At 36.1% G+C, this 19,696-nt stretch overlaps 1 protein-coding gene across 2 annotated transcripts in view; it reads left to right on the forward strand.

The window, feature by feature from the left end:
• LOC150081718 (uncharacterized) overlaps window positions 1-19,696 on the forward strand; it is a 1,674,628-nt gene that overhangs the window by 1,119,384 nt on the left and 535,548 nt on the right. For both annotated transcript variants that reach the window (XM_090378825.1, XM_090378826.1), the window contains one exon: window positions 16,506-16,602. In XM_090378825.1, the coding sequence (XP_090234951.1) occupies window positions 16,506-16,602 (97 nt within the window). The remainder of the gene's footprint in view (window positions 1-16,505; window positions 16,603-19,696) is intronic.

The raw sequence follows: 19,696 nt of genomic DNA on the forward strand, positions 1-19,696 counted from the left end.
GTGCAGACTGGCTGTTGGGATGGCTTATGTGGTTTTGTCAACGATATATAGAAATTTTGCTAGCAGCAAGAAAGAGTTGATTATTCCATTGTACAAGCCAATGGTTAGGCTGCACCTTGAGTACTGCCTACAGGTCTGGAGGCCTCATTTTAGAAAGGGTACAGAGAAAGGGGGATGGGATTGTTGAGGGGAACAAAAGAAAGGCTTTATGTTACCAAGAAAGGCTGAAGTTTTGCAAATTGCAGCATCTGGAGGCTAGGCACCTGTGAGATGATCTGATTGAGGATCAGATTTGAATGGATTGAGCAAGCTCACCATTGATGTGATTCCTTCTCTTGCTCAGACTGTGCACATGAGGGAGCATAAATTCAATTTGAGAAAGGATGATTGCAGAATAGTTGAATAGGTTCAGCCAGCAGATGGTTGATTGTTAGAACAAACATTCATCTGTTGTGAAAGTGGATAGTTTGAATAAATTCAAGGAAGAACAAGTGAAACTATTGGAGGAGAGGGATGGTTGATGTGGGAAGTTTTTTTTTTTTTTTTGTTGATGATGAAAAAGTTTGATTTTTTGCATAATTTGCCACTTCTAATACATATTCGGTCTATTCGCTGAATTGGGAGGAAGGAAGGTTATTTTTATTTTTTTAAGAAATGAAGAGACAGATAACAAGATACAAAGATAAAAGTGATAGCAATCCTGAGTAATAAATGAAAAGAAACAAGGTCATAGTACAAGTTGGGGGCACAGAGTGTAAAGAGTATGGGTGAAGAAGTGATAAGTGTGGGTTTCATGGGAGAAAAATGTGAGTATGGATGCTGGATAGCAAATAATGGGGGAGAGAAAAAATATTTAAGTGAATGGAGCAGGACTTCCCCTAAAGTTCGTGAATATGAAAAATCAGGGGACTGTGAGAAATGGGAGATAGTTTAGGAATATGACAGGAATGAAGCTGTGAAAGGGGAAGGGCAGCTGTCCCATACACCTGATTAGATAGGTGACAGTGTCAGTTCATTTTATGCATTATGTATATCTCTGTCTGTTGTATGTGTCTTTATGTAGCATTTGTTGTTGAGGGCATGATCCTTCCCTATTTTCCTTCCTATCCATATAAATTTGGCAGAGACTGAATTAGATAGGGACACATGGCACAAAGAGAGAGGTTAGAAAGATTTTTTCCATGGAATAGAGTGAAGGAGAGAAAAAAAAAAGACCATTCCAATAAAACATGTCCCAACAAGAAAGGAATGGCCACAAATAGGTCAAGAGTGTAGTGAGTAGGAGGGGTTATTGTACATGGACAAGGAAGGATTAAATGATGGGAATGCCACAACCAAAGTACAAGTATTAACCTAAACTTCCCCGATCGCTATGAAGCATTAAGGGCAAAAGAGCCACAACAAACTTAGGATTTGGAGGGGGTGGGTAGAGAATGTGGAGTGATGTTCCGGAAGTGGGGGTGGGGGGAAACAGGAGGAACAAGGCATTTCATGATGTACAAAAAGAACAGATGATGGAAAGGTGGGGGAGTTATGATCTTTATTAAAAAGAACATAATTCCCAAAAAGTATAAGCATGACATAGGTTGCCAGTGTAATGATGAGTCATTCTTGTGTGATACTTATAAAACAAAAATAAGAGTGAATGTTATAGGCCAATTAACTGTGAGTGTAATGAACCACTATGCAGAAAAACTTTACAGATACTGATTAGAACATAGGAGGCTGGTCACTCACTCAGTTACAGAACATTTTGGAATTTACTGGCTAACTATTTTATAAACTAGTATATTACAGAAGCACAAAGATAAAGCAATATTCTTGATCTGACTGTCAGCAGTAACTCATCAGGTAAAATAACTACCAGATGGCAATGATCATAGTGGTTTATTTAAAGATATAAAGCTACTGTTTAGGGTTAAACAGAATGGATTTTTCTTTTGTAGAGGTGATTACAAGGCAATCTTAGACAGTTTAATTGGAATTGTTCAAAAAGTAATCTTAGAAGTGGATGAGCTTACCCACTAAGGTGATGTTCAATTTTTATACTTTAGCATTAGCATTAGCATTAGTAGAGGCATATGATGCAAGAAAGCAAGCTTATTCAGCATCATCCAAAAAAAAAAAAAAAAAAAACACACACCACTCCCATTTCACCCCTCCGTTCGTTCGAAATACCTGTCCAGTTGAGCTTTAAATTTGTTTAGGCTATCAACTTCAACAACAAGTGATGGAAGTCGGTTCCACCAACCAACCACCCGCTGGCCAAAGGCAAATTTCCGCACATCTATCCGACATCCGTCCTTCCTCAATTTGAATTTATGCCCTCTGAGGTGATTATTCTCAGCAAGATGAAGAATCCCATTGGCATTGAGCATGCTCAACCCATTCAAAGCCTTATACACCTCTATCAGATCACCTCGCCGGTGCCTAGTCTCCAGACTCTGTAATTTGCAAAACTTAAGCCTTTCTTCGTAAGAGCAACCCTTTGTTCCATTCACTAATCTTGTTGCCCTTCTCTGTACCCGTCCCAGCAGCTCTACATCCTTCTTGAAATGAGGCCTCCAGACCTGTATACAGTACTCAAGATGTGGCCTAACCATTGCCTTATACAAGGGAATAATCACCTCCTTATCCCTGCTAGAAAAATTCCTGTATATCATTGACAAGACACCATGAGCTACTCTTGCAGCTCGTCTGCACTGCTCAGAGAACTTCATATCTGCCTGCACAATTACCCCCAGGTCCTTTTCATTCTCCACCACTGTCAGTATAGTACCGCAGAGTTGATACGTTGCTCTGGGGTTACTGTTTCCCATATGTAGTACTTTACATTTGTCAATGTTAAACTTCATTTGCCACCTCTCAGCCCATCCGCTCAACCTTTCCAGATCCTGTTGCAGCAGCATAGCGTCAGTAGTGTCCTTAACAACCCTGCCAACCTTTGTATCATCTGCAAACTTGGACATTAAACTTGATATCCCATCATCAATATCATTCATAAACACTGAAAACAACAACGGACCCAACACTGAACCCTGAGGAACTCCACTAATAACATTAGTCCACGTTGAGCAGTGTCCATTGATTACCACTCTCTGTCTTCTGCCACTCAACCATTCCCTTATCCATAGCAGCAATTTGCCTCCAATGCCACACTGCTCCAATTTGTGCAGCAGTCTTCCATGTGCAACAGTATCAAAAGCCTTTCTAAGATCCAAATATATAATATCAAAGTTATTCCCTGCATCCAGTTCTTTTGTGACTACATCATAGTATCCAATCAAATTGGTCAGGCAAGACCTGCCCTTAACAAAACCATGCTGCGTCTGAGCTATAACTGAATTCTTGTCTAGATGATCCTGCAGTGCCTCCATTAATTTACCTGGAACAGAAGTTAAACTAACAGGTCTATAATTACTTGTGTCAGCCTTTGATCCTCCTTTGTGAATTGGGGTTACATTTGCACATCTCCAGTCTATGGGTACCTCCCCTGAGTCCAAAGAAGCTCTCATAATTATGGCTAGGGGTTTGCTTACTTCCTTTGCTGCCTCCTTTAATATAACTGGATAGATCCCATCCACCCCAGGTGCCTTTTTTATGTTTATCCTCAACAATCTCTCCTCCACTTTCCTCTCAGTTATTACAAAATCATCCAGCTCCCTGCCAATGTTTACTTTACCTACATCATTCTCCTTCCTGAATAACTCCTCATGCGTGAATGTAGATGCAAAATACTCGTTTAGATTGTTAGCCACCTGAGCAGGATCCTCAACTGTTGAACCATCAATATCCAGTGGACCAATCTGATTCATCCCTTTCCTTCTTGAGTTTAAATATGTAAAGAACTCTTTTCTGTTTTTCTTTGCATCCTTTGCCAAGGATTTTTCGTAGTCTGCCTTTGCCTGCCTAATCTCCTTTGTGACTTGGTTACAGACCAACTTATATCTATCATAGGCTTCCATGTCACCCATTAATTTGTATGTATCCCATGCATCTTTCTTCTCTGCCACATGTCTCATTAGTTCATCTGACAACCATTTAGGCCTAAACCTTGAACAATATTTCTTAGTTGGTATGTAAAGCCTGGTAGCCTCCAAGATTAGTTCCTTGAATGCTTCCCATTTTGAGTTTGCTGTTGGTAACATCGTCAGTTGGTCCCACTGTATAGAATTTAAATACTGTCTCAGACCATCATATTTGCCTTAACGAAAACAAAAACCCTTCCCTCTACCTCTGATGGTAGTTACCTCCTTGAGTAAATCCCACTTCAACACACTGTGATCACTGCCACCTAGTGGTTCATTTATCTGCAGATTCTTAATGCATGAAGAATCACTACTGATAATCAGATCAAGAGTATTGCTCCCTCTTGTTGCCTCACGAACATGCTGATGTAGAAAACAATCATCCAATAAATCCACAAAAGCCTTGCTAGTGTGCGAGTGACCAACCCACAAATTCCAGTCAATATCTGGGAAATTAAAATCCCCCATTATAAGACTCTCTGATTTACTGGCCCACTCTATTTCCCTGTACAATATCTTATTATACTCATCAGAGTCATTAGGCCTATAGCACACTCCTACTCTCAATTTTGATTTCCCTATGCTTATGTCACACCAAACTGACTCGACACTGCCCTGTCCATCGATGTCGACTGGCTTCACTTCCTTGGACTTTATGTGTTTCTTAACTAATAGCATAACCCCTCCTCCCCTCCTGTCCTGTCTATCCTTTCTATACACATTGTATTCCCCAAATTCCAGTTCCGCATTACTTATATCTGTGTGACACCACGTCTCTGATATCCCAACAGTATCTGCCTTTGATGTTTTGAGCAATACCTCAAATTCATCAAATTTATTTACCAAACTCCTAGCATTGGTGTACACGCAGGTATACATGCACCTGTTGCTATTCTTAGCTACCCTAACACAACCCATGTGTTTACTTGTACCGCAATGACTCCCAGCAGTCTCTGAAATATCCTGCATCTTGTTTTTCAGGCTTCTGCTCATTTCAATAGAAGCAGTGCAAGAATCACTTCCACCTCTGCCAGTGGCTACTGTTAATCTATTATTCCTTGTATCCCCCCCAACTAGCAGTTTTCCGACCCACCTAACACTGCCTCGACAGCATCAGCAAAAATTCTTGCACCCTTTCTATTTAAGTGTATCCCATCCCTGTAGAAGCAATCTCTCCTGTTAACAAGTACAGTCCAGGCTGAAAAAAATTCTACCCCTTGAGCCTTGCACAATCCCTCCAGGGCCGAATTGATCGACAAGGCTCTCATCATATACTCCCTCCTATCGTGTCTGGGCAGAATTGCAGACACTTTCAAATTCAACCCTAATTCACGGCTTTTTTTCAACAGTGACCTGTACTTGCTAAGTAATTCCGCCGGTCTCCTACTCTTAATATCATTAGTGCCAACGTGTACAACTATATCACCTTTTGTGCCCTTAAAAGATGATATCCGCTCTACAACGTCATCAACCTTTGCCCCTGGCAGACATACCCTGGTCCTATTCCACCTATCCTTTTTACAAAGCATGTTCCCCGTTTCCCTGACAATAGAGTCACCAACAACTACTAGTTCCTGTGGGACCAGCGCATTCTGCCTAGGGGGCTGCCTCTGTGTTGCCTGATGACCAAGTGCAAGCTCTGGCGTTGATGTGGGCAGCTGAGAGCTTGATGGGCCCCTCAATTTATTTCCTTCGAGGGCATCCACCCTGTCCTTCAAGCTCTCATAAAGGCCCATAACAACGCTGAGTTGTCGCCTGATTTCCTTGCACTCCTTACATCGTGCACACACAAAGACACCCCCCTTGGCAGTATCATGTCTCGTACCCGACTGCTCCGCAAACATCAAGCAAACAGTGCATTTTAAAAGACTGTGATTCAGAGGGCAACTGCCCCCCTCAGTTCTCCCCTGAACCACAGCACTCCCATTAGCTTGAGCCTTTTGCTTTGCTGCTCTGGTCAGAGTCATGATTCCGATTTAATTCAATAAAATTTCAAAACAAAAATTAAATCCTTAAGTTATATCCCAAAACAGTTATAACGCTATATTTATTTTTTCGGTATCTAGTGTTTTCTACGAGTTCCCTTTATACAACTTCCGTATCACGGGTTACCACTATAGTTATGTATTAATTATTTGTTACGATTAAGTCGTTATATATATATAGAGTTAAAAATACAATTTAATTGACAATAAAGTTTATCAAGATTAATAGATTTACTGATTAATGGACAATATTATATTATGCACTATACTACACTAAGCTTATGCTATCGTGTAAAAATGGCGGGAATTCTCGAACGGTACTTCTACGGACTCGTAAGTATTGATTAGCTTCCAAATCTCGCTATCTCAATTTAGAAGAAACTAAGAATAAAATAAACTAGAATAAACTAATCTACTTATAGAAGATAATTTGATATAACAATTGGCTAAGAAATCGACTAAATTTGGTTAAAAAAAGACCTCTCGTTCAATTCGTAACACGTGGATTTGATACCGTTACCGATACTAAGTAATACCTACAAAATCTCTGTCTAAGTTAATCTTTAAACTAAGTATCGTAACTAGGAATATAAAGCTACTCTAGAAAATAAGTTAATATGACAATTTAAGCTAATAAATCAGAAAATAAATCAGGAAAAACTTCTCTGTTCCAAGAGCTTCTAGGAGCTACGTCCGCACAGGCTAACCTCGTACACAGGGCCCTTTGCTACTTAAATAGATGTCAGATGAACTGATGAGACTAGTGGCACTGAAGAATAATGCATGAATGATTATAAATTATCAAGGGACACAGAGGATATAAACTATAAATCTATTCTATTAAGTAATACAGTAAATATAAACTAGACTGCCGTCTAGTTATTAAATGTCCTAGGCACACTAAGGGAAGTTTATGAAAAGACTGACTAAGAGTGCAAAGACAAGTAGCAAAGAATTCTTTGCTTATGTTAATACTACAAGTAAAAGAATGAACCACATTGGTAAACTGGATATGAATGGATTAACTATTCATGATTCTGTACAGGTTGCTGATAAACTAAATAAATAGTTTTACTATTCAGAGTTTAAGTTTTGTGTGATGGGAATATCAGAAATATTCCTAATTTTACTTAGCAGTGGAATAATTTTATTATAACTGAAAGGAAGGTAGAAGAGAAATTGTTGAAGCTACAAATAAATGTATGGAGTGTACATTACATTTTAGTCACATTTTTATTTCTTACATTAATTGACTTTTATTTTTGTATGATTAATAGAATTAATAGTAAATAACTGGTTATCTGGTTACCAATTAATTACTAATTTATTAACTAATAATATATAATTATAGATGTGCATATGTGTTCTCAGTTCACAAAGGGGGAATAAAAGGATGGCAAAAGTAATTACAGATCTGTTAGCTTAACTTCGGTTTCAGGAAAAGTAATGAAGTCGTTGATTAAAGAAATAATGCAGGACTATCTAAATGCTAACACAGTTTTATGGCAATCATAGCATGGATTTATTAAGGGACAGTCTTGTCTGACCAATCTGATTGTATACTGTGATGCTGTAACAAAGGAACTGGATCCAAAAAATAATAATTTTGTCATCGTATATACAGATTACAGAAAAGCTATTGATAATGATGCACATAAGACTGCTGTGCAAATTGGAGTAGTGTGGCCTTAAGGGCAAGTTGCTGCTATGGATAAGGGGATGGTTTTTATTTATTGATGTTGATGAAGCTGTCAGGCATAATGTCTAAGTTTGCAGATGATACAAAAGTTGTCACGGTGGTTAATGACCGTAATTAAGGTATGCTGATGTAACAAGATCTAGGAAAATTAGGCAGATGGGGTGCGAAATGGCAATTGAAGTTTAACATTGATAAATGCAAGGTATGGGTAGCAGTAATCCCAGATTAATACTGTGTGTTACTATACACAGGATGGTGGAAAATGAAAAAGACCTTGTGGTAATTGTGCAGTCAGATGTAAAGTTCTCTGAGTAGTGCAGACAGACTGCTAGGAGTTTTGATGTATCAGAACTCTGCTAGCAATCAGATGATCATTCCATTGTATACAAGGCAATGTTAGACTGCATCTTGAGTACTACATATAGGTCTGAAGGATCATTTTAGAAAGGATGTAAATCTGCTAGAATGGGTCTGGAGAAGTGCAACAAGATTGTTAAAAGGAACAAAAAGGTGATCTTAGCAAGAAAATTGCTTCAGTTTTTCAAATTGCAGCTTCTGAGACTAGGCACGTGTGAGGTGACCTGATTGAGATGTTTAAGGCTGTGAATGGATTGAGCACACTCAGTGTTGATGGCATTCTTCCTCTTGCTCAGACTATACATATGAGGGGTTATAAATTCAAATTTAAATGCAGGATAAATGTGCAGAAGTTTGCATTCGGCCAGCAGGTAGTTGATTGTTGGAACTAACCTCCATGTGTAGTTGTGGAATTGGGTAGTTGGAATAAATTTAAGGAAGAACTAGACAGACTATTAGAGGGGATGGACAGGTGATGTGGTTTCTTTTTTTTCTTCTTTTTTTTTGTTTGATGTAGCTTGCTTTCTTGCATCATTTGCCAACTACTAATACTAAAAGTAATTATATTCAGTTTCATGCACATAATGACTTAATTTGTAATACTTTGTCATTAACAACAACATATGAAATACAATACATATTTCAGGCTGTGTGGTTTAATTAAACATTTACAATGTTCTGTCAATTCTTTCATAATGCAGTTTACTTATTTCTTCCTAGATTTTGATAACAATTGAAATACATGTATTTCATCTTTATGCTATAATTAATATAATATGCAAATAATAATTCATGATTTATGTATTTAGTAAGCATAAAAAAAAACAAGCAAAAAGCAATGCCTTTAATGCATTAACCAAGAATGTTTAGTGTTTGTGTGCATCTGCCATCCAGTGCTTCAGCTACAGTATACATTATGTGGGTACCCTATTTTGGCACTTATGGAAAAAAAGAAAAGAGAAATATTAGTTTCAAGATTTCTGTTGATCTTCCAGATTTGTCAAATCTTCACAGATTTTAATGAAATTTGTAAAGATTTATCAAATTGTTCTAAATAAAAAATTTCATTAAAATCCATCCATTAGGAGTCAAATTATTACATGCAGACAGACATGGTGAATATAATAGGCACATTTTGCATGTATGGTAATGCACCTAATAAAAACCTGGAGATGAGAGATTCCAATCCAGTTATATTAAGAGAAGCAGTAAATAAACCTTTTGCTATAATTATTACGTATCCTTGATTCAAGGGCTGTTCTTACAGGCTTGATGTGCAAAAGAGTGTTCTATTCATGGGGGTGGGGCAAAATGAATAACTACAGATCTTGATTTCTATGCTAGGAAAAGTAATAAATGAAGGAGTCAGTAATTAAAAAAAAAAAAGTAATGCAACAGCATCTTCAAAGGATTGGAGCTACAAGGTAAAGCAAACATGGCATGGATTTTTAATTAGCAATCATGCCTGACCATTCTGTTTAGTTACTGTGAAGCTGTTACAAAGGAACTGGATTAGAAGAATAATTTTGACATCGTGTATCATGATGTCAAAAGAGGCCAACAAACCTTGAAACAGTGCTGTCTGGGTGGTAGTATACACCAAGAATAAGTAACATGTCTTCTCCACTAGTGAAATGTTTCTTATTTGAGGTAGTGCAATATCAGGGAAACTCATTGTGAAGGCATTCACAATATGAGATATAACCAAAACAATGCCATTCCATCTACTTGAGTGATTTACAACAAATTAAAATGAAGCTATGCACTAACTTGTTCAATTAGTGAATTTTCCATAGTCTAAGGCTTTCAACCCTAAAACCGTTTTAGTTGTTACATTTTCAGTCAATGCTGAAAAGACCTGACTTTCGTGTCAGAATGATGTGTGTGAAAAGCATAACATTGCAGTTAACTAAGACTTATAAATTATATATGAATAAAACACGTAAATCATATTACAAAAGAAATACACAAATTATTATTAGTGTATTAGGCATTTTGTAAATTCTTACAAATGCTCCAAATAGCTGAATAACCTTCCAACTTTGGATGACATTTTGAATTTTCTGTGGAATTCATTCTGTAGGTGAACAGTTCCAGGTGACCTTCTTCTGGGATTAGGTGTGGCAACAGTGACACCAAACCAACACCCCCATGCAGCTGTTATTAATAATTATAATAATCAATCATGCCACCACTGGCATAAGAATGTTTATACCCATTTTAAGCTTTTAATGAATTCACCCAATGTTTGAGTTCCTGATATTTTAATTACTTTTAGTGATGGAGGGGGGGGGGAGTGGTAACTTAGGAAATGTGTTGGACAACATGTATGTTGAACCATTTTCCAGTCGTCACCTCACGAGATCACATTTATTTACCCATACTCTCTATTATTTAATAAGTTGTCACCTGTAGAATTACTGGTTGATAAAAATGGTCTTTAACTGCTTAAAGATTCCAGTTCTGTTTTATTTGTAATTTTATTTATATTTGTATCTATATTTTTTTATGACTGCGCTTTTAAGCTTATTGTACAAAAGTCTACATATTTTTAACCATGGATTAAAGTTTTATTTCAACTACCCTGTTGTCGGTGACTGATAGGCTCTACTATGTATCATATGTCAGCCTACAGGGATTTTTTTTTTTTTTTGTGTTTAAATTTGTCAAAAAGCTACATTATTGTTTTTTCTTTTTTTTATCAAATGGCTGCATGCTTGAAAATGAATTTTAAAGGTTCCAGCAAAAAAAAAAAAAAAAAAAAAAAAAAAAACTATACTAATGCAGTGGTTTTTCATGTAATTTGAGTTTAGTACTAATAGAGGCATGTGATGCAAGAAAGCAAGCATATCAGCTTATGTTGCATCAGCCAAAAAAAATACAATTTCACACAACCATTCCCTCAAAGTTTGTTCAGTTCCTCCTTGAATTTATTTAAGCTATCAACTTCCATAACAACAGATAGAAGTTTCTTCCAGCAATTAACCACCCGCTGGCTAAAGACAAATTTCTGCACATCTATTCTACAACTGTCTTTCCTGAATTTGGCCCCCTCAGGTTCATAATCTGAGCAAGTAGAGGAATCCATCAGAATTCAGTATGCTTTATACACTTCAGTCAGATCACCTCCCAGGTGACTAGTCTCCAGCCGCTGCAATTTGCAGAACGTAAGCCTTTCTTCTCTCCCCTCACCAGTCTTGTTGCCCTTCTCTGTACATGCTCAAGCAACTCTATATCCTTACTAAAATGAGGCCTCTAGACCTGTATGCAGTATACAAGGCGTGGCCTGACCATTGCCTTATACAAAGGGATAATCAGCTCCTTATCCCCTGCTAGCAAAATTTCTATATATCATTGACAATTCCTGTATATCATTGACAATCTGGCAGCCTGTCTGCATTGCTCAGAAAACTTCATATCAGACTGCACAATCACACCCAGGTCTTTTTCAATTTCTACCACCCTAAGTGTTGTACCACACAGTTGGTACATTCCTCTGGGGTTACCCATATGCAGTACTTTGCATTTGCCAATGTTACACTTCAGTTGCCACTTCTCAGCCCATCTATCCAAATTTTCTAGATACTGTTGCAATAGCACATTGCCATTATTGTCATTAACAACCCTGCCAACCTTTTTATCATCTGCAAACTTCGACACTAATCGTGATATACCTTCATCAATATCATTGATAAATATACAAAACAACAGTGGGCCCAATGCCAAACCCTGTGGGACTCCACTAATAACATTACTCCACGAAGAGCAGTGTCCCTTGATTACCACTCTGTCTTCTACCACTCAACCACCCTTTTATCCCTTGTAGCAATTTACTCTTAATACCATACTGCTCCAATTTGTACAGTAATCTTCCATGCACAACAGTGTCAAAAGCTTTCCTGAAATCCAAGTATATGATATGAATTTTTTTTTTTTTGCATCTAGTTCCTTTGTCACCACATCATAGTATCCAATCAACTTTGTCAGATGACTTTCCCTTTACAAACCCATGATACTGTGTCTGAATTATTGCTGCAGTCTTGTCTAGATGATCCTGCAATACATCTTTAACCAGTGATTCCATTATTTTAGAAGACACATCTTTATAATTATATTATTATAATAACCATCATTTGACTTTTTTTTTTATATAATATTAAATATATATAGTACAGAGAGAATCTGATCTAACAGGCAGAAATTGAGTAGGAGGTGCACAATGTCTCACCTTGTGCAAGCCTGAATATGTTCAGATCACAGTTAAGATCCTTGTATGGATTATGGAATGGCTACAGAGCAGGGGATTGTAAATTAATGGTTACCCTTCAGAAGGGGATATGATTAGGCAGTTATTTAATGACAAGCATCAGCCAGCATTCCTTCAGTATAAGCTTATCTGTGTTTTAATTCTGCAAAATATATGGTTTTACACATGGGAAATAACAACCCCATACTTGGAGGTGTGTTAAAATCCAGGCAGAAGTGGTACAGTAAGTGGGAAGCAGGCCCATGTTTTCAATGATCTATCAAATAATTGCTAAAATAGAGATTGTGTGGTGGGGAAATTCCACTGTATAGAGCAATTGAGACCTCACCTGAAATACTGTATACACCCCCCCCATTAACTTTTTGAAGTAGTGAGAAGAATAGATGTTGCACTTTGTGACACATGGGTGGTCCAGTGTTGGTGTTGACATGCCCATGCAAGGCAAAGTTTCTTGTGTCTTGCAGTGAGCATGGGTTCCAGTGACGACTATTAACTGTCATAGCCTATACAATCTAATGTCTTGTGTATAGTCCACATGAATATTGGTTTTGCTATGCCTGCATTATACTGGGTAGTTACTGACCACTCTGCTTTGTTACTAGATGGGAAAGAACACTCACTACTGGTGTAAACCACACTTGACTGTCCCACGTTTGATATTTGGCTGTTGTTCAATCATTATTGAGCCAGTACAAGAATGCTCATAACACCACAGAACGGGCATACTTAATCACTTTGGCAGTTATTCAATTACTGGCACCTGCATATCTTGTTCCCACAATCATTCCACTTTTGAAGTCAGAAAGATCTTGATATTGACCCATTCTTCCTTGCAGACATTCATTCAAAAACTGGTAGCTCACTTGTGAACTATAATCTTATATCAGCTGTTCCCAACTGATATAAAATTGACAAGAGAGTGTTGCTAATACAAAGTCAACTGTGTGTGTGTGTGTGCGTGCGCGCGCGCACATACGGGCATGCGTTAAAGCAATAATGAAATTAAAATAGGGGTAGCTGAAACATTAAGAATAAGGTAGTGAAAAATAATAATGGATAGTCATAACTGAGATAAACTCAGTTGTGGAAATGTGATGGAATTTTGTCTGCCAGTTCTGCACAGTGTAATAAGGGAAGATAAAAGCCATTATATTGAATTGGTACTTAAGTGGGAGATTCTGAATGAGGAGATATAAAGGCTGTTAAAGCTGAATGTAGATAAAAAGAGAAAAGTACTAAAAAAAGTACTGTCCATAAAAGCAAAAATATATATGAGAGTGACAACAGAAGTAACAGTTTTTTACAAATACAGTTTTTACTCAGGCAACCAGGTTCATAGTACCAGTCCCTTTAGTAGAGCCATAGAAGTAAGGGGATGAAATCAGATCAATGTAAATGGTATGGTAAAAATATATATATATTTATAGTTGTAAGTTGGGGAAGGGAGGAATCTGAAGAAAAATTAAATCATTAAAATTTTCTTTTCAGGTCTCTCCACTTACAACTGTAAGTGTATATTTTTGCGCCTCATCATTATCTTTAATTTGACCATTTTCTTCTTCTTCCAGGGCTCAACAAAAGGGATGGTATTATGAACCTGGGTTATCTGAGTAAAAACTGACTGTATTCGTACTTCCATTTTCATTCCCATATGTATATTTGCTCTCTAATTTTTGTTTTTCCGTTTTCAGTGATATTTCAGTGATTAAAAGAAAGTACTGTTGTTTTTAATACTTTATCTTTTTGCTTACTTTAGATTTTCTAGCCATAACAGTCCTTGCTCCCCCCCCCCCCCCCCAGGTTTGCTCTCTTGAACACAATGAAATAAATACACATATATCAGTGCTTTCTTATTTTTGTTATTCATTAAGATTAAGAGAAAAATAAAGCTTGTCCATTTTTCAATTTGTGATATTTGTTGGATAAGAAAGCAAAACTGATAATGAATAAGTTTTGCTAATGTTAATTGTTGGAAATTAATTTTAGAAGTTGTTTAGAATAAAGCATATCCTTGGTAAGCATTTTTCTGTTATACTGATTGATTATTTCTAAATTTTGGTTAACATCTCGCTGTATTTGCACTTTGCTGTAATAAGATGTTTTAAAATTTCATATATATTTTTGGATATTTTCAACCAGTTTTCAACAGATATTATTATTAGTAGTAGTAGTAGTGGCAAATGATGGAAGGAAGCGAGCTTTATACAGCAAATAAAAAAATCTCTAATTCTTCCTTAAATTTATTCAAATTATCCACTTCCACAACATCAAATGGTAATTTGTTCCTACAGTCAGTTATTCTCTGGCTGAAAGCAATTTTTGCACATCACTCACCGTCTTTTTTCAATTTAAGTTTATGTCCCTTTCTGTGCATTTTCTGAGAAAGAATAAGAATATCATCAAGTTAACTCAATCCATGTAAAGCCTTAAATGGATTGAGTTCAAGTGCCAAGTTTCCAAGCACTGCAATTTGCAGAAGTCTTACGTAATAAAAGTTTCCCTTTGGGTTCTCGACTAATGTGGTTGCTCTTCATGCACCCATCCCCAGAGATCTACCTTTCTTAAAACTAGGCTTCCAGGTCAGTATGCAGTACTCATGATGTATATTAGCCATCATATAAGTACAATGAGATAATTACCTCCTTGACCCTGCTGGCACATTTCTTGAATATCATTGACCCCGTGAGCTGTGTGCACTATAGAACTTCAAGTTCATTTCATTCTCCACCACTTCATTGTGGTACAACCTAATTGGCAAGTTATTGTGAGATTACTGCTGTGTACAATCAGCAGTAATCCCAGATTAAATTGGTAAATGTTTTCCTTGCATATACCAATATAAACCTCAGATGCCACTTCTCAGCCCATCTGCATAATTTTTCTAAATGTTATTGCAGTAATATGCCTTTGTATCATTGGTACATTATTGAATTTCAAGTAATTCCTAGTGTTTGTAAACAAATATAATGTTTTATGACATGTTCAGTATGCCTTAATTTTTTTTTATGTATTTAATTTTTATTTCATTTCTCTTTCTTTTCTATTATATTTCTCTTTCTGAATTAAACTCACAGAAAAATTTGACTTTTGGTCTCATGATGGGATCATGCAGATGATCATAAAAAGCCTATGATGTCTAGCAGATTATTATACTAGATGTTAGGCATAATTCAGGCATGACAACTTTACAAAAATAAACAAAGTTATAGTATTCCATGTAATGTTCTTTACTGAATTAAAACTGAATAAGTTGCACTAATAGAGTAAACATTGAGGATACAATAAGTGACAACCTAGTGTGTTCACAGTGTGTTCATTAGTGTAAAGGATAACTCTGATAAGCATTTTTCTATTGTAAAGTTTGTCCATTTTTAAAATTTTTGTCACTGTAATGAAATAGCATTGTTTTGTTTTACAATTTTATTGTGTTTTTTTTTTTTTTTTTTCTTTTTGGCATATTTTCACCAAATTTTGGATAGATTTTGATATTATATATTCCTACGTGCTTAGTTTGTTTGTGTGTGTAGGCAGGCAGTTAATATTTTTGCTCTCTCTCTCTCTCTCATGTTTTCCATTCTTTAGATTTTTTTTTTTTTTTTTTTTTTGTAAATATATTGACATCTGTTTTGTTATGAAGATAAATTCTACGTTGGGATTTATTGGTGATAGGAATGGTTAGAACTATACTTTATCCTTGGGATGTTTTGGCAATCCAGCAACAATTCAGTTCTAAACAAATTACTCTTTGACCACATCCAGTACTATTTCTGTTTATTTAGAGAACTGTGCCTTTTTTTTTTTTTTTTTTTGCCTTTATTCTTTCATATATATGGTTTATTCAAAATACTGTTATATTAATTGTTTGCTTTCCTTGCATTGATTTCAAACTTTGATTACTGGAATAATCTTTGATTACTGTAATAATCTGTAGTAGGCATAAGAAAGCTAAACTCACTAAGCTGGTATTTTAAAAAACTGCTTTTAATTTTGCTTCAGAATAGTAAATAGGGCTGCTTTTTTATAAAAATATAATTGACATGTTAGTATAAACAGGTTTTTTGAAAAACTTTATTCATTTGACTTCTAAAATTGAAATTTTGTTAAAAATCTCTATTTTTAAAGAAACTGCCATATTGTTACTTTTTGTTTAAGTGACTTATTCCACACAGGTGGAAACACTAAAGCTCAGTGGGAAGATGTCACAGGGTCTTCTCCATTAACCTTCGTCAATGACTGTGTTTCGTTTACCACTACGGTATCAGCTAGGTATGATTTTTTTTTCCTTTTTTTTTTTCCTTTATTAATATTTGCTATATGCATACACTGTTTTCCTGCTTTATTAAATAACTATTGAAGAGTTAATGTCAACAGTGCTTAATATTAGAAAGTTTCTTGGATAATTTTTAAAGAATAATAAATTATCTGTTTAAGCTGGTATTTTATAAAACTGCTTTTATAATGGCCGTAGGATTAGAGAAGTTGTATGGAGGGAGGAGAGGCTTCAAAACTTTTACCATATTTTGTGGCTTTGCATGAATTTATGAAGCATGCATAACTCTTCAGTGCACATTGACCTCCAGATATAGTCATAGATAATATGGCTTTAGATTTTTTTTACAAATGCTTGATACTTTTCTGTATATTCTTTTAAAATGTTTTAAATTTTTTAGTTTAATAAAATAATAAAAATTTGATTTTAAAATTAAATTTTAATAATAAAATTATTTTATTTAATTTGTGATGTTTTTGTGATATGTTTTTAACCACTAGAGTACTCTCAGATTTATGACATTTCTTAATAACCAAGTTACTAAGTATGTACAAGGTCTATTAACATGTTCACCACTTCTTTCACATATGTGTCAAACAGTACTAGAAGTGATGTGCAAAATGCTGTGCCATAACGCTTTTAAGCATTCAGTAAATGAATATTGTAAAAGTAAAGGCACATAAAATTAACAACTACTCAATATTGGCATACTGATTGAATTCTTTGCTATACAAACAGCAAAGAATTCAATCAGTGTAGTGATGCTTCTTTTTGTTTATAGCTTTCATACAGTTTTATTTGTTATTTGGTTTTGTTCAAGTTAGTTTGTGTATATGGAATATTAATAATAATACCCATTAAACTTTTAATAAAATTGAGGTTTGTTCTGATGCACAGCTCGGCTCAAAAGTTAATGTTCGCATTTAGCTATGAATTTCAAACTTTTACTTTTTCAACCATTATTTACAAATTTTTGGAATGTTGAGGATTTCTTAATGTTGTTCCTCAACGTTCGGAGAATTAAGGCACATTGAATAAACTCTCCCAAATATAGATGGCAGTGAACATGTTAAGAATCTAAGGAGAGGCCCTACTTTATTAAGAATTTCTATGCTGTATATGCAATTAATTATTACAAAGTTAAAATGAATGAGAAACATATTACTGCCATTTATTCAGAAAACTTATGGTCAAGTTACCTATTTTCTGCTATCACTGCAATCATCCCTCATCAGTCAAGACATGTATAATTAAAGGTATAGCCTCTAAGAATCTGCTCACTTGATGATCCCAAGAGTAGGTGAACAACATTAGAAATACAATGAGCCATAACTGCAGATTTGATTAATACAACAGGCTTAGTTTTGAAGTTTGCAGATGATACAAAGGTTTGCAGGGTTGTTAATGACAGTAATGGCAGTGTGCTACTGCAACAGTATCTAGAAAATTTGGGCAAATGGGCTGAGAAGTGGCAACTGAAGTTTAACATTGCTGAATGCAAAATACTGCATATGGGTAGAAGTAACCTCAGAGAAATGTACCAGCTATGTGGTAGAAAATGAAAAAGACCTGGGAGTAATTGTGCAGTCAGATATGAAGTTTTCTGAGCAATGCAGACAGGCTGCCAGGGCATGTCATGGGGTTTTGTCAATGATATACAGGAATTTTTCTAGCAGGGAAAAGGAGGTGATTGTCCCTCTGTATAAGGCAATGGTCAGGCCACGCCTTGAGTACTGCGTACAGGTCTGGAGGCCTCATTTTAGGAAGGATGTAGATTTGCTTGAGTGTGTACAGAGAAGGGCAACAAGATTGGTGAGGGGAATGAGGGGATCCTCTTACCAAGAGAAACTTAAGTTCTGCAAATTGCAGTGGCTGGAGACTAGGCACCTGCGAGGTGATCTGATTGAGATGTATAATGCCTTGAATGGGTTGAGCACGCTAAATTCTAATGGGATTCTTCCACTTGTTCAGATTATGAATCTAAGGGGGCATAAATTCAAATTGAGGAAAGACAGATGTAGAATAGATGTGCGGAAATTTGCCTTTAGCCAGCAGGTGGTTAATTGTTGGAACAAACATTTAGAGGGAATTGTTTTGTAATTTTTTTTTTTTTTTGGCTGATGCTGCATAAGCTTATACGCTTGCTTTCTTGCATCACATGCCACTACTACTACAACTATCAGTAGAGAATTGGCAACTTTCATAACTCTTGCTCCACTGCGTCATCCAACCAGTTTATATTCCCTTTCTAAGTGGGGGGGAATCATCAGCAGATTAGCAAAGAAGCAATGTCTGTTTATTTCAGGGGTAATGAAACCTTAAATACTTAGCACCCTCCCCCCTCCCAAGCAGAAGGCAGGTGTGCTTTATAGACTTGATTGCAGGTGCAGTAAATATTATATGGGACACACATGTGCTGAAAGCTCCAAACTAGGATCAGAGAGCATATTTAACGTACAAAATTGTGGGAATATCCTCCAAAGTATTATCTAATAACATACCAAAAAAAAAAAACCACACTTTTTATATCTTCGACCATATAGCATAACAGCAAAAAAGCGAAGAAGCTTGAGGCATTACACAACCAAAAACAACAATAACAGCAAAACAGTCAGTAGGAACAACAGAAGGGTGACCATCATAGATAACATTCTTTAATAGTTACCAAAATACATCCTATTCTGGCTACACTGCCATCTTGCAGGATTACTGTGTTGATTACTTGACACAGTAATCAGTAAATTCATCAGACATCCAAGGCTAAGTAAGAAACAGTGCAGTGCAGTGTTGATGGCCTGACTGGAAAAAAAAACAGCCCACAGTCAACATTATTGCAGCTAGAGATGAGAATGAATCACATGATATCGTCCCTTGCCCACCCTTTTTGGTGTTTGGCTCTTAGGCATTTCTCACGTCCAATCTGAAATCAGGACCTATAAAATCATTATCTCTTTGTTTCAGAACTAACATCCTGCTTATATCACTCTGTAATTTCTTTGTGTCTATAAAGGTATGGATATCGGATGACAAGTATTGATACTGAATTAATATTATAGATGAAGGAACTATAGAATATAACAAATGGGGATA

This window comes from Mastigoproctus giganteus, chromosome 8 (assembly GCF_048544385.1).
Source record: "Mastigoproctus giganteus isolate SK-2022 chromosome 8, ASM4854438v1, whole genome shotgun sequence".
NCBI lineage: Eukaryota > Metazoa > Arthropoda > Arachnida > Uropygi > Thelyphonidae > Mastigoproctus > Mastigoproctus giganteus.